Below are 14,296 nucleotides of genomic sequence, written 5' to 3' on the forward strand. Positions count from 1 at the left end.
AAAATGTGGTATTTTCATCAACTGTTCCTAAGTACGTACACATACATATCTTCATATTTACATACACTGCAAGTCACCGCTTCCAAATAAAAGTGAACTTTCAGTGTGAGAATCAGATGTAGTTGTTTGGGGAACTGTCCCTGACCAAAAATATAATACAGTCCCAAATAATGGTACCTCAAGTTATCTGCCTGATAAAGAAGGGTAGGCCAAAGGTGAATTTCTATTGGCACCTCAACCAAAAGAGCTAGCTGATCAATCTGCACTGTTAAGTCCACCTGTAGGGGAATAGACTCAGCATTCTCAGGCATATAGAAGTTCCTCTGTCACGTCAAAGGTAGAGAGGAGCTTGCTCAATCTGCTGGACAACAAGGACCCTTCTGATCACAAGATAAGACCATTCTCCAAAACCAAAACAGTGTGGCCAAGCTGTGACCACAGCAGTCTGAAGGACAGTCTTGTCTCAACACACCCGAAGATGAGCTCAAGCATAAGCATCAGGGTATCACTTGGAGAGAGCCTAACACACGCACTTGGCTTGTCACTACAGGAGAGTGCAAGATGGTTACCCACCTTCAGAAATGCACCCCTCTTGTCCCAAGGCAGAGGAAATTCATAAAAGGGGCAAGAGGGCAGGTAGTATACTCCAGGACAGAGCTGTCAAAAAGATTTGGACATATAAAAAGAAGAGTATTTCCCATCAGCTACACCAATGAATACTTCTTAGCCTCTCTACATTTCTTGTCAAACCTTTTCCTCAGAATGAAACATCAGACACTGCTCACAAGGCAAACTAGGACTGTTGGTCATACTCCTGCAGAAAAAATTAACAGTAGCTACCCACAGTAGGTATTCAGAGTACAAAAGCAACCATCCACTTGTCCCGGTTCTTCAGCTTTCTCTGACACATCCATTTCTCACAAGAAAACATGCAATCTCCACACATACAGTACACTGAAAGGACAGGCTGTCAGCATGAACAATACAATATGCCACAGCAAGATAACCAAAAAAGGAAAAATTTTTTATTAATTTGTATTTTTCATAGCTAACAAACCTATGGTCTTAATTTGAGGATAAAATCTTCTAGTGCCAGCTGGACACTGGTAAAAAACATAAAAAATTGTAGAAAAGGGTAGTATTGGTGGCAATGGGGTTCCGTCAATCAGATGAGAGAGAGAGAAAGTGCTGTTATGCACCAGTTTCTTCCAGCCCAGGGAATCACTCTGAGGGGTGGCAAGAGCTGAGCAATGTATGTTAAGACCGTAGGTTTGTTAGCTATAAAAAAAAAAAAAAAAAACAATTTAATTAAAAATTTGACATCTGTTCATATGCGGAACAAACCAAGGTCTTAACACAAGGATAACCTCACCTTTGGTGGGAGGAAAGGAAAGTCTTGAAACAACTGAAGGTTCAGCACATCTGGTCTCATTTCCTGGGTAGGCTGCAGCAGAGGAAGGGGATACATGCCTCTGACTCATAAGATAAAAAGTTTATCAAATGGTCAGACTCCTGGGATAATACACCATGTGGAGGAACTTGCATAAGTGGAAATTAAAGAGCTATATCTGTTCAAACAACAAACCTACATTAGCCAACAATCTGTTTGTTACCATTCCATTCTTCCCTTGTCAGAGAGAGGAAAGACTAGCTTCTGCAAGGAAATATTCGTGTATGAATAAACTTTCTCAAAAAGAAAGGCCACTCACTCACCTGAATCTAACCAGTTCCAGCTCATGATGGATAAACCTTCCTACTGCCTGTGGGTAGAGAAGAAGCAGAGAAGGGAAAGGAAAAAAGACCAGTCATCTCATTCACACTCACTTTCATACAATCATCTCACGTAAGATACAAACTGTCCCGCTAGGGGCACTGGATGAGCTACACAATTTGTTGAGCAGCCACTACCTTACCCAAGGAAAAAGTGTCCAAGGACCTTTAAGCAACATCCCAAAGATAGAAGGAAGTGAAGGTGGTTTGACAAAGCCAAGCACCAGCCTTCCAAATCCTATGAACTGATAAGTTCTGTTTAAAAGCTAATGAAGGGCCTAAACCCAACATCAAGTGCTCTTGCGCACACTGTGTTAGAATCCAAGGTTGAAGAAGAGCTATAAGCATGTCTGATAACCTCACAGAGCCAGAAGGAGATGGTATTCTTAGACACTTCTTTCTTGATTCGGCCTGAGCTTACAAAAAGTCTTCAACACCCCGGCCTGAGGTGACAAATCCGTTTTAGGTAGCCACGCAGAGCCCTGACAGGAAATAAGAGTAATTTGTCTGGGTCATTATCAACAAAATCTCCCAAGGAAGGGATGGAAAACGATTCAAATCTGTCATCATGAACCGAAGGATTTTGAGTCTTAGCTACAAATTCTGGGACAAATTCGAAGGTTATGGACCCCCAACCCCTCATGTGTTTAACATTAGAAGAGAGACCTTGGCGTTCGCCCACTCTCTTCGATGAAACTAAAACCAGTAAGAAGACCGTTTTAAGGGTCAAGTCTCTGTCAGATGACCGTTGTAACAGTTCACATGGGGCTCGAGTGAGACCACATAGCACCAGGGTCAGATCCCAATTAGGAGGTTTAAGTTCTCTGGGAGAACAAGACTGCTCAAAGCTTTTGAGTAGCATTGAGATTTCCCATAAAGAAGACAGGTCTACATCTCTTAGGCATAGAACCAAACCCAAAGCAGCTCTGCAGCCTTTGATGGCAGACACATAGACTTTCCTCCTTCCAGAGAAAAACTAGGAAGTCTCCTATTTGCTGAACAGAAGTTACGACTGGAGAGAGACCCTTTAAATGACACCAATCATAGTAGATGGCCCATTTTCCCTGGTACACGGCTGAGGAAGATTTTCTGAGACAGCCAGACATCTCTGTCGCTGCTCTGCGAGAAAAGCCTCTCACTCACAGGAGATACTGTATCTCTCCAGCCATGAAGAGATAGGGACCCTACCAACTGGAGATATCTCTCGACACGAGGCTGGCAGAGGCGGCTGTGCCATGGAGGTATCTCTCTGAAAACTGCTGACAGCAGGACTAGTAGATCGGGGAACCATTCTGCATGAGGCACCAGGGAGCTACAAGGGTCATCCTGAGTTTCCAGCAAATCATTACCCTGTTCAAGACCTGATGGATCAGGCAAAAGGGAGGGAAGGCGTAAACTTCCAGGTTGTCCTAAGGATATTGTTGGGCATCCTCCACCACAGCGACAGGGTCTGGGACAACTGAACAGAACACCTCTAGCTTACTCTTGAACCTTGTTGCAAACACATCTATCACTGGCCTTCCTCAAAGAAGAAAGCCTGTCTGCTATCTCCTGATGTAAGGACCACTCTGTCCCCAGGACCTGACCCTGACGACTCCGTTTGTCAGCCACCACATTCCTCTTGTCCGGGATATACCTGGCCAAGAGGTCTACTGATTGGTCTATCACCCACTGGTGAAGGAGTACCATCATGGAGTGAAGTTGGCAAGAGACTAGGCCTCCGTTTGTTTATGTGAGTGACCACCATAGTGTTATCCGACGTCAGAACTAAGGAATGCCCTGACACCCTCTCCTGAAACTCCTGAAGAGCCAGGAAGGCTGCTTTCAGCTCCAGAACAATGATGTTCAGTTGCTTGTCCTGAAGACTCCAGACTCCCAACATCAGAAGATCCTCTAAGAGCCACTCATATAGTCAAGTTTTCGTCAGCAAACCACCACAGAAGGTCCCTTCTCACTTCTGGAAGTTCTGTGGGGGGTTCCCCAAACTTACCTGCCTACTTCATTTAACTAGCCTTACTACCAAGTTTCTAAGACTGATTCCAGCTTATGCTGAGGAATACTCCTACATAAAAAGCATAGATTTGTATTCCCATTGGAACAACAAGGGTTAGTAATTCCATATAACAAAATACCTGAAGACAAGTGAGCACAAAAAATTAAAACCTGACACTAGAGGATACTGTCATAAAGTGTCAAAAATACAGACATAACATAGTACATACCTTCCATACGTTCAGCTAAAACTTAATTTTATCTTCAAACAGAATTTACAGGAACAAGGCGGAGAGATCTGATGAATGGTAAGGGAGTATGAGCAGACCCCAGTACATGGTGAAGGCAGCACATAAAGAAAACAATGATGTCACTAGTTCTCCTCACGTCACTATGGTAAATCCAGAGTAAAAATCCGTATCGTCAGAACCAGGCTTTAGACTTACAACATCTAATAAAAAAAATAAAAAATAAAGGTGATGATTTGTACAGATCTGTTCTTCAAAAATTTAATTTTTTAATACATGCAACTGATTTGTCATATTCCTCAAACATGGAAGATGTCTCCATTACAGCCTACAGTTTTCCTAAAAGTTCCTACAACTGCAAAAACCATATGGTCTTTTTCCATTAACCAAAGAACCTCCCCCACTGAAATATAAGGTTTCAATAGTATGAAATTTGGTAAAAAAAAAAAAAAAAAAAAAAAACTCATTTCAAGCATTGCGAGCTGTACTTCTGTCTTCAAGCTCATTTCATTAACACTACCAAATCCCTAATTCCCTCTATGAATATCTTCAACCTTAGCCTTCTCAAGTGTACTCAACTCAGTAAAAGTACATTACCTAAAAGCACATTATCTGAAAACAATCCACCCTCTCACCCATGTAACTGATTATTTTTACCTAAAACTGACTGGCAAAAATTAAAATGTATCAATGACAATTTAACCACACAAGAAATTTTACTCTGATATACTCCAATAAAAGGGAGAATAAAGATAGTAACACCTCTTCCACATATTGCAATCACTGCCAAGGTCTACTGGAAATAGTTGAACTACAATAAAGTGACCAAGCCACATGCTTTCATTTAACTTCCTTTGTTCATTCATTTTAGATTAAGCTGGCTTTGTGCTAGCACAGGCTCTTATCTTCCCTCGTACCTTCAATGATTAATAATGCTTTGCTACACAAACATTAATAGCAAAAGTTCAACTTGGCTGTAACCATGGTTCTGAATGCCTTTCATCAGAAATTTCCTATTTTCTTAATCTTGCTTTTTTTTTTTTTAACCACAAACCCATTCCTTAAAATAGAGACCATTTCATGGGAAAAACAAAATCCAAGACACACAAGCCTCCTGCAGCAGAAAGATTAGCAGGAACTGGTAGTTCAACACAGGCACATATGGAAGGATGTATGGAATTTGGGGAAATATCCCAAGCATTGGGACCCAAACATCACACAGCTTTCACTTTCATTTATTTAAGTCTCCTTATTGTGCAATACATAATATTTACTGTATAGCCAATTTCCTTAGCTAAGGTTTCTGTCATCTTAGCCAGCTAGAGGGTTTTGCTGCCTTTTTAGAGATAGTAAAGATACCTACTGAAATCACTGCACTATTTCTTCCTTTAACTAAAACAGCTTTCATTCAGCTGGCACTACGCTTCCAGTTTTATATGTACTTTGGTACTGAATTTCAGGTACAGTACTGTAATTGATGGTTGTAAATTAACTTGTACCATTGTTCTCAATTGTTTCTAGTGAGTTACATTTACAAGCATGACCTGTACCTTGAGCTGCATGCCCAAACCATAAACCCATCCCAACCATAACCTCTTCTAATATCTACTCAACATGATCCATATGTATGGCTCCTTATTTGACTGCCCCGTTAAAGCTGTAACTTTATTCCTATCATTTTGTAAAGCTGAATGATGTTTCCTCCTGTAACTCAAATCCCTGGATCCTGCCTGTTATCTCGAAGTTGTTATAATGAAAATCAACTCTTGCACCATGCCCTGTATTATTACAACCACTAAACATCCCACATTCTTTAGTCATTTGTATTTTTCCTAGCCTTACAAACCAGCAGGAGCTGGAATCAGTCACTGAAACTTGGTATCATGTAGTTAACTGGTTATGAGTGGGCATGAAGGAGGGACCCATTCAGACCCACTCACCTATCATCATCAAGAACTTTTCCTTTTGGCAAAAGGCTCTGGCATGTATACCCGGTTGAGGATGTACTCGGCCTGAGCTGCTCCCTCACAGAGGAAGGAAGAAAGAAGAAGGGACTCAGTCAATCAACCATTCAACATCCAGCCTCATGCCCTCCAATTACCTTAGGCAACATGCTTTTCTGTCCAAACCTGCCCTCATTACCTGAAATCATGAACACTTGCCTGAACTGTACAGCTGTCCACTTCTCTTGAAGTCATAAGTCAGTTTTTTTTTTACAGCAAACAGTCAGAAATAAAGTGTTCAATGACACTTCTTTGTATCTGCTGGTCCCTCTTAGGAGTGACTTAAAACTTGCACTGGGCACAAAAGCATCTTGTACATTTCACCACCAACAAAGTCATGGAGAGAGGGAATTACAACCCTCTAAAATCTCATCAGGAACTGATGGGTTCTGAGTTTCTGCCATAAGCTCAGGTATAAACAAGAATGAGAAAGGCTTCCAACTCTCCGAGTGCCTGACATGACAGGAAAGATGTAACTTGCCAATTTGTTTCTTTGCGGCCTTCCCAAGTGTCTAAGTTATGGTGCAAAGGATCAGAGTCACATTCCACTCAGGAAACCAAATCTTCCGGGCAATAACTTTTGAAACTCCTCCTGAGCATAGACAGCTCAATACAGCAATGACCCATCTCCTTCAGTCTCTGAGAATACCCAAACATCTAAAACGCAGTCCTACAAGAAAAGCCCCTCTCTCACCATAGTTGCTATATGACCTCCATGTATGAAACTGGAGGGCCTGTACCAACCAATGGTGCATCTGAATGCATGGCTGGCTAAGGAAAGTGGGCCACCAGGAAATCTTTCCGAGTACCTTGACCAAGAGAGCCAGCATATCAGAAACCACTCTGCTAGGAGCCAATAAGTAGCTACAAGTAATTCTGAGCCCATGGTGATCAATAACTTGACAGATCTGACTACACAGATTAAAAGCTTAAGTGTCCAGTGTCCCACAGGTGCTAGAATGTGTCCTCCAGGCATGCCAAAAGATCTAGCATTTGGAAGTAGAATGCCCGGAGCTTATTACTTAGCCCTGTTGTGAACAATTAAATCACCAGTGTTACCCAGGGCTTGAAAAGTTTCTCCACACTCAAGGATGTAAGAGCCATTTTGTCCCTACTACCTCTCCAGGGCAGCTGAGCTGGTCTACCAAAGCATTCCTCCAGCCCAGAATGCACCTGGCTGACAGATCAACAATGTGGCAAACCACACACTCATGTATCTGCTCCACTAACTTACAAGAAGTGAAGAGATAACATACCAACCTGTTCGTTAGCATAATCCATTACAGAATGACCCACTGCACCATCTCAGAATGTTTGCCGGACTAATAGCATTGCTTGCATTTCCAAGATGTTATGCAGATGAAACTTGTCCTCTGTCCACACACCTGAACCTAAGAGACCACTCAGGTGTGCACCTAACCCCTCCTTTGAGAACAGAAGCATATTCACATAGGGAGAGTTCAAGGAAACTCAAGGAAACTCCCACTAAAAGGTTCCTGCCATCCAGCCACCAGGCAAAGCACTCCCTTACTACCTTGTTCAAGGGCACAAGCTGGAAGGGAAGCGGACGGTCACTTGAGACTAACCTGTTGCCACTGAAGCGGGAGAAAGTGGAGGCACCCTTACACAATGAGCTTCTCAAAAGACGGCAACTGAACGAGGACTACTGTACAAGCAAAAGTCAACCTAGTTATTCCTGTCACAACATGAATGTCACTGGAACCTCCCTGAGCCAACTTAAGTGAGAGTCTGGTAGACTCTCATTAATGCCACATCTATTAGCATGCCCAGGTACTTTGCCTTCAACTTGGGCATGAACCCCAACTTCACCCAGTTTATCACAATCCCAAAGTGGTGACAAAATGTGAGGAGGCAATCTCATTTCAGAGCAACAGTGCCTCAAAGGATACCAAAAGCTAATCAATTATCCAGATTATTACTAGCAAGCATATACCTTGAGAATGGACCCAAGCTGACAAAAGGGTGAACACTCACATGAATATCTAGCAGGCTATTGTCATTCTAAAGCACAGAGCTTTGGACCAATCTCACCACAGGCAAAGTAGAGGTACTTTCTGGAGGACTGATGGATAAGCACCTGGAAGTACTCAGATCAATAAACCATGTGAAGCTGCCCTCATTGATGGAATCCAACAAAGAATGTATTGTTTCCATCTTGAAACAGGTCTATGGGGCAAACTCCATCTAAGGAGAAAAACCAATGACTGGTCTCTAACTGCCAGTTGTGTACAGTGTTCCGTTCCATTCAGAAGAGACAACTGTAGAAAATAAGAGAGCCATTAAATACAACTTACAGCCCATATTCCAAAATCCCCTTCACCTTGGCTGACTGGGCACTTTTTAGAGATCCTGGAAGGTAGATCAAGAATAGTACCAACAAACAATAACGAATGGCTTTGGTCCTTGAAAGGTAGTCTATAACCATCCAAAAGGACACAGACTACCTCAGGCTCTGGCCCCTGTATCTGCCATTGCCCAAAGACATAACACAAACCCTCTTACTCTTGGCAGCTGGAGCGAGGGACTTCATACCTCAATGCCTCCCTCCCTTCTCCCCTTTACCACCCTTTCTAACCACAGCTGGAACAGGAGGAAGAAAGGGCTGAGAAGGCTCCTGGCTCTTCCTCAAGGAAGAAGTTTGGGTTCCTTATCTTGATCTTATGGAGAGGAGGCCACTACCAACACTTAACACAAAAGGCACAGCTGCCCTTAAAGGCTTGGCCACAGTTCCCTTTACTGTCCTGGAGGACTTAAATAAGTCAGTAAGTTGGATCAAGAGTCCCAACCGTCAGTAAGCCTGATTTCCCTCACTTTCTCTATCTTACCCTTCAGAAAGATTAAGGTGGTTCCTAAAATCTGACCATTCTGCAGCAAGTACTACTCTCAGTTGAAACTTGTGTACGGAAGAGAACAAGACACCAGGCCAAGCCTTCTCAAGACAAAAGACACCTATCATCAAACCATACAACTAGGATAACTTGAACAGTCAAGTTTCAAAGAGAATTCATTCCTCCTGCAGGCCTTCCTATGAATATGAATAACCAACACTAAACTAGCTGAAGCTACAGATGAGCAAGCATATGCACTATCTTGCACACACACACACACTGGGGGTTCTGGATGGACCAGACACTAGCCATGGTATTGGACAATCACAACAACACAGGTTGTCACAGTACCACTGGGTATGGTACAGTGGCAACCTGTCTCACAGACTGTCACTTTACTGCATGACTGCAAGCACTGAGTGCAGGGTTAGTGCAAACTCTACACCGCATGCTTCTAGGGAAACAAAGGAAGACCTAAGATTCCGGGTATGCTCAAGAACCCCATATCAACCCTACCTATAACAGATGTCTCACCCGAGGCGAATGGACACTACCAATAACCCATGAAGATGGAATGTTCTTACTCACAATCCTACAGAACCTCATGTGAAAAGTCTTCTTCTTCGTCTTCCTGCATGAGGAAGAAAGAGTAGAAGACAACAAGGTGGAAGAGCTTGTTAAGTGTGATAAGTGGAGAAGAGGACAAAGTAGAAATGTGCCTACACTTCTTTACCTTACTCCATCCACGGGTCCTGCTTTCCTCAAACAGTGCAGAAGAGCTAGTTGAGGCAAAGATCATCAATATCAATAAAATATGTGCCATGATCAATACACTGGGGGTTTCTCCTACTAGCACAATGACCACTCCAGGGTCTCAACTACACTTAGCTCCTGAACAGGAAAAGGAACCAATGCAGCAGCAGAAGAGTCCTTTGGCAATGAAATGGCTGTAGTTATGTGTTCAAGGACTGTAGCAAGTGATGGGCTCCCTGAGATACTGATTATAAGGACACATCTTCTGCATGTACTCCAATAAAGTGGGCAACCTAGGAGCAGCCAACGTAGTAGGGGTAGAAAGTGGTGAGGCATGTGCATGGGCTTTCCATGGGGAGAACTATGACTGCGGACTTGTTTGCCTCTAAAGGAGAGAGCATGCAGGCTGCCCACCTTCCTGAGAGTATCTACTCTGGACCAAGCAAGAGCGCACATGAAGGCAGCAGGGAGGAGGGTAGAGCAGTCCAGGAAGCAGGAGCCAGAAAGGTTCAGTGGAGTGTTTCCCCAGATGACAGTGCATGCCAAACACTTTGTGGCCTCACTCAGCACCATGACAAACCTCTTCTACTGCAAAGGGACTGGCTAAAACATTACTAGAAGAGTAATATGGAGGTGCAATTGAATTGGATACAGAATTTACGCCAAAGACCAAGCACTGGGACCAATGAGGTCATTCAGAGCTGAAACAGAAATTGATAGTAAAAGTCTGAAAGGTGCAACAGGAAGAAAACCTCGAAGTTGCACTATGAATCAATTGTTAGGAGAGGGTAGAAAGTAAGATGGAAAGAAGAGAATATGAAAGGAGGTACAATAAAAGAAATGAAAGGGATTGCAGCTAGGGGCCGAACGGACACTGCAGAGAACCTCAAGTAATGCCTACAGTGCACCGCATGAGGTGCACTGACAGCACTAACCCCTATTGAATATGAAGGTATAAGAACTTCCCAGGCAAGTAGCACAAAATTGGTGGAGTTCCACAAACAGAAAGCACAAAGTAATTACACAACTTAACTCCTTTTGCAAACATTCACTGTTCTGTTTTCTTCTCTTTCATTACAAAACCTTAAATTACACACCATACATGGGCTACAAGAAACATGCAAAGGTTTTAACTTCTAAGCAGTCAAGGAACACCATTACAAGATGTCCAATCTTAACAAGGGCAAAAAAGAAAAATAATAGTGCCTGATCACAGCAAGTGGGTTGGGGGTTCCCCCACTCAACAGCCTACCACCAATTAACTACCTTGTTACCAAGTTTCAGACTGAATCCCCTAGGAATAACCTTACATAACAATGTATCACTCATAATAATCTGGTTCAACCTTAATAAAAAAACCAATTGATCTGATTAACATATTTGAACAAAATATAAAGGGCTCATTTCCAGAATTAAAAGAAGATGAAATCATACAATTACCAAAATAAATAGCACATCTCATTTCTGTTCCATAAATATTCAAAATCTCAAAAATCTATCCATGCACTAAAACAAATAAATTTTGAAAAATAACATAAGATCACAATAACTCAACAAATGATATGCAAAAAAAAAAAATACATAGCAACTGGCAAATATAAGAACTGAATGACAGCAATTTCTGGATCAAAATGAGGATGCAGAGTGATGCAGGATATGATAACTTACCTGCATTACTCAACATTAGACGTCAATTATACTGGAGGACTACCAGTCCCTAGACTAATATCAGTGTACCAGATGAATTGGCAATCTCTCATAAAACATACCGTTTAGAATCTGTCTTAGCAAAAGCAACTAAAAAGTTAATGCAACTTGCACAGCACGACTGCAGATTCCACATGTAAAACTGAAATTAGTCAATCACAGTACTTCACAAAAATAGCCTATTTGCCCATCAGATGATGCTCCAAGAAACAAACACGGACAAAAATCACTCGTCAAGCCACCAACTCGCAAGACAGACCAGAAGAACTGTTCCACGAGAGTTGTTAGCATTCTGTGGGATTACATTTTCCACTGAAGAGGCCTACACTAGGCTTACATTCACTAGTGCACGACAGCCTAATTAGGTGAAGCTGCAGACTACTACGGTACTGGCCCGGCCCGTTTCTTGCCAGTCACCGACTAGAATATTTACAATATTCTGTGTTAATGTCTTTCATTTACGTTAACCACATTTATCGTCATTTAGTTTTTTATGTTCAACTCCAGAAGGCCTGGTACTAAACACAGCATCCATTTGGTAAAACTTTATTTTAGTTGCACGGACTGATTCCCGTCAGTCGTCGACTGGGACAGGTTCCTCATTCATAAATAGACATAACCTTTCCTATAATGCCAGATCCTGACAGGTCAGTGACTAGCAGGCGTCAGGCGGTGCAACTAAAGTAAAGTTTACCATCCATTTTGCAAGTGAACAGGTGGGTACCGAATTAGGATACACGAGCACAGTAGTTTTCTGCAGTTTTACCAATTTGGTCAGTTGCACATATTTTTTGCTGTTAGCCTTGCTTATGTTCACTACTAGGTTGAAAATGGGTGTCTTATGCTAGCTCTAAGCCTAAGCTGTATCTCCTATGCTTTACTTTCCTACAAACTGCGGTATTATTTTATAAGTTGCCAATAGCTCACACAAAATGAAATTGTAACCTACATTTTTGAAAAGGTCTCTTCATCAAATTATGGCTTATGCTATAAAGTAAGGCAATACCGGCCCCAGTTAACCAGTTAACACGGCTTGGTTACGTGGTATTATTTTATATCGGCACCTTATAAAATTTTACCCAAATTGCTTTCCAGCCTAAAATAAAAATTTAAAATCTCCACATCTCGGAAATAATAGGCCTAGTAGTAGACAGGCTAAACGGTTAGGCAAGGTCTGTCGAGTGGAGAAGGTTAAGAGGCTTAGCCTAGGCCCAGGCAACAGGTCATAATTCATTTAAGCAATATAAATTGTAATTATCTTCCACAAACAGTAGCTCTTGAGTAATTAAGGGTACTCCTACAATTTAGGGGGTCTTTAGGGGTCCAAATTCACTGCATTCCATAAAGTCAAGATCAGTGCACAGATTTATCATATATTTATTGAATTATGGATAACAATGAAAAAATGAGCAGTTTATCAGCTTACAGAAGTACAGAATGTAAAAAAAAAAGGGGGATTAAAGGGGGCGACATAAATCAACAAAAACAGTCTTGGGGGGACACGGACCCAAAGAATTTTGAGAAAATCGTAAATCTCTGCTTCTGTCGGCCGATAAACAGCTTTTTATTTTCTGTTAGAATATATACTTCTGTTTGCAGGTCTCAAAGCAATTGACAATAGGAAAGAAATCTTGAACACACACAGAGCAATGAATTTGGACCCCTGAACTGTAGGATGACTCAACTGAGTCATAAAACCTACTTTTCCCACTTAAATTCTTATAAGACCTATTTTAACACCTAAACCACTAGGCCTAAGCTACGCCAAGCCAACACAAACCAGGTCTGGGATGGACGTGACCTAACATGACCTGGGGCTTCACCCTGGCCTAATATGCGACACGACAAAGCTTACCTTTGGCGACAGCTGACCGTCCCATCATTCTAACACTGACATTCGGGGTTAAACGAAGCCTCCTCGACAAAGCCGCCCTAAAAACGCCCACTTGACACCACTCGACAGTTAGGCCTACGGTGATCTAATCTACGAAAACTATCCGAAAGGAGGACCGACTCTGGGATGCAATCGCTCATTCGGCTCAATTGCAAACGGATAAATAACATCTTCAATCACTAAAATACCAAACGTCACCCGGCGAGCCGCTACGGCCTCGTAAAAACCCGCCAAATCGCGAGAGAGGGGCCGAGGTTAAACCCCCCCCCGAAAAAGCGCTGCCTTCGGTCGGAGATTGATCATCGCAGCCTCATCTCCCGCATCCCACGACACACACCGCCCATTACGGTCAACCCCCTCCGTCACGAGCTCCCCAAGGGGACGCCGCGCCCGCGAAAACGCCCCGGGAGCGACGGGGGCGACGACAAAATCGGGCGTCCCAAAATCGGCTGACCTCGGAGACTTCCCATCTTAAAGTGACCTAACCTAAAATTAGGCTGACCAGAACCAGCCTCTGTCACGCTCTAACGGCGGCGGAATTCGGGGTGAGCGGGGCGCGCGGCTCCCGCAGGAGTGTACCTACCTACGAAGAACAGCTTGCCAAAGTTACGTAACACAAATACGGAGGAAAAAGGGGTTCAACTGAGTCGGATTCTGCTCGGAACGCCCGTCTGTCTGTCTGGCTACTTGACCGCAATATAGGGTTTGGATCGAGTTCCTGGCCGCTGCACAGGATGTTGCTTGTCCTCGCCCTACGTGCAAGAGTTGGTTCCGCTCTCTTCGCACGCTTTTGACTCGTCCTGTACTTTCCCCTTTTTTAAAATAAAATCGTCGGTCTAACTTAAAAATTCGTGTCATTTTCGTCTTAAAAATATTAAATCCTTATATTAACTACAACTCTCACAAAATCATATCAAACTTACCAGAATTATTAAGCATCATGCACAGTTTCATCTACAAGAAACCACATACTTGGGACCTAAACAAGAGCCTTACCATATGACGTCAATGATACGTTATCCAATAAAAGCCCGTGGATAACTACAAACAATTGTATTGCCAGCCGCACATTTAAATATC

General features: G+C 42.7%; 1 protein-coding gene across 5 annotated transcripts in view; it reads right to left on the bottom strand.

Moving 5' to 3' along the window:
* The window catches only part of LOC136845173 (zinc finger and BTB domain-containing protein 14-like), a 33,371-nt gene extending 19,388 nt beyond the window's left edge, over window positions 1–13,983 (bottom strand). The window contains exons 1-2 of one of the 5 annotated variants that reach the window (XM_067115140.1): window positions 13,800–13,983; window positions 3,993–4,213 (exon numbers count right to left, since the gene is read on the bottom strand). In XM_067115140.1, the coding sequence (XP_066971241.1) occupies window positions 3,993–3,999 (7 nt within the window). In that variant the 5' untranslated portion in view covers window positions 4,000–4,213; window positions 13,800–13,983. Of the gene's footprint in view, window positions 1–3,992; window positions 4,214–13,177; window positions 13,514–13,799 lie in introns of those variants that run through there. The other 4 variants (XM_067115143.1, XM_067115141.1, XM_067115144.1 and 1 more) reach the window with 4 other exon arrangements.
* Between the last annotated feature and the right edge of the window lie 313 nt (window positions 13,984–14,296).

The sequence above is a fragment of the Macrobrachium rosenbergii genome, chromosome 13 (assembly GCF_040412425.1).
Source record: "Macrobrachium rosenbergii isolate ZJJX-2024 chromosome 13, ASM4041242v1, whole genome shotgun sequence".
NCBI classification, from domain to species: Eukaryota; Metazoa; Arthropoda; class Malacostraca; order Decapoda; family Palaemonidae; genus Macrobrachium; species Macrobrachium rosenbergii.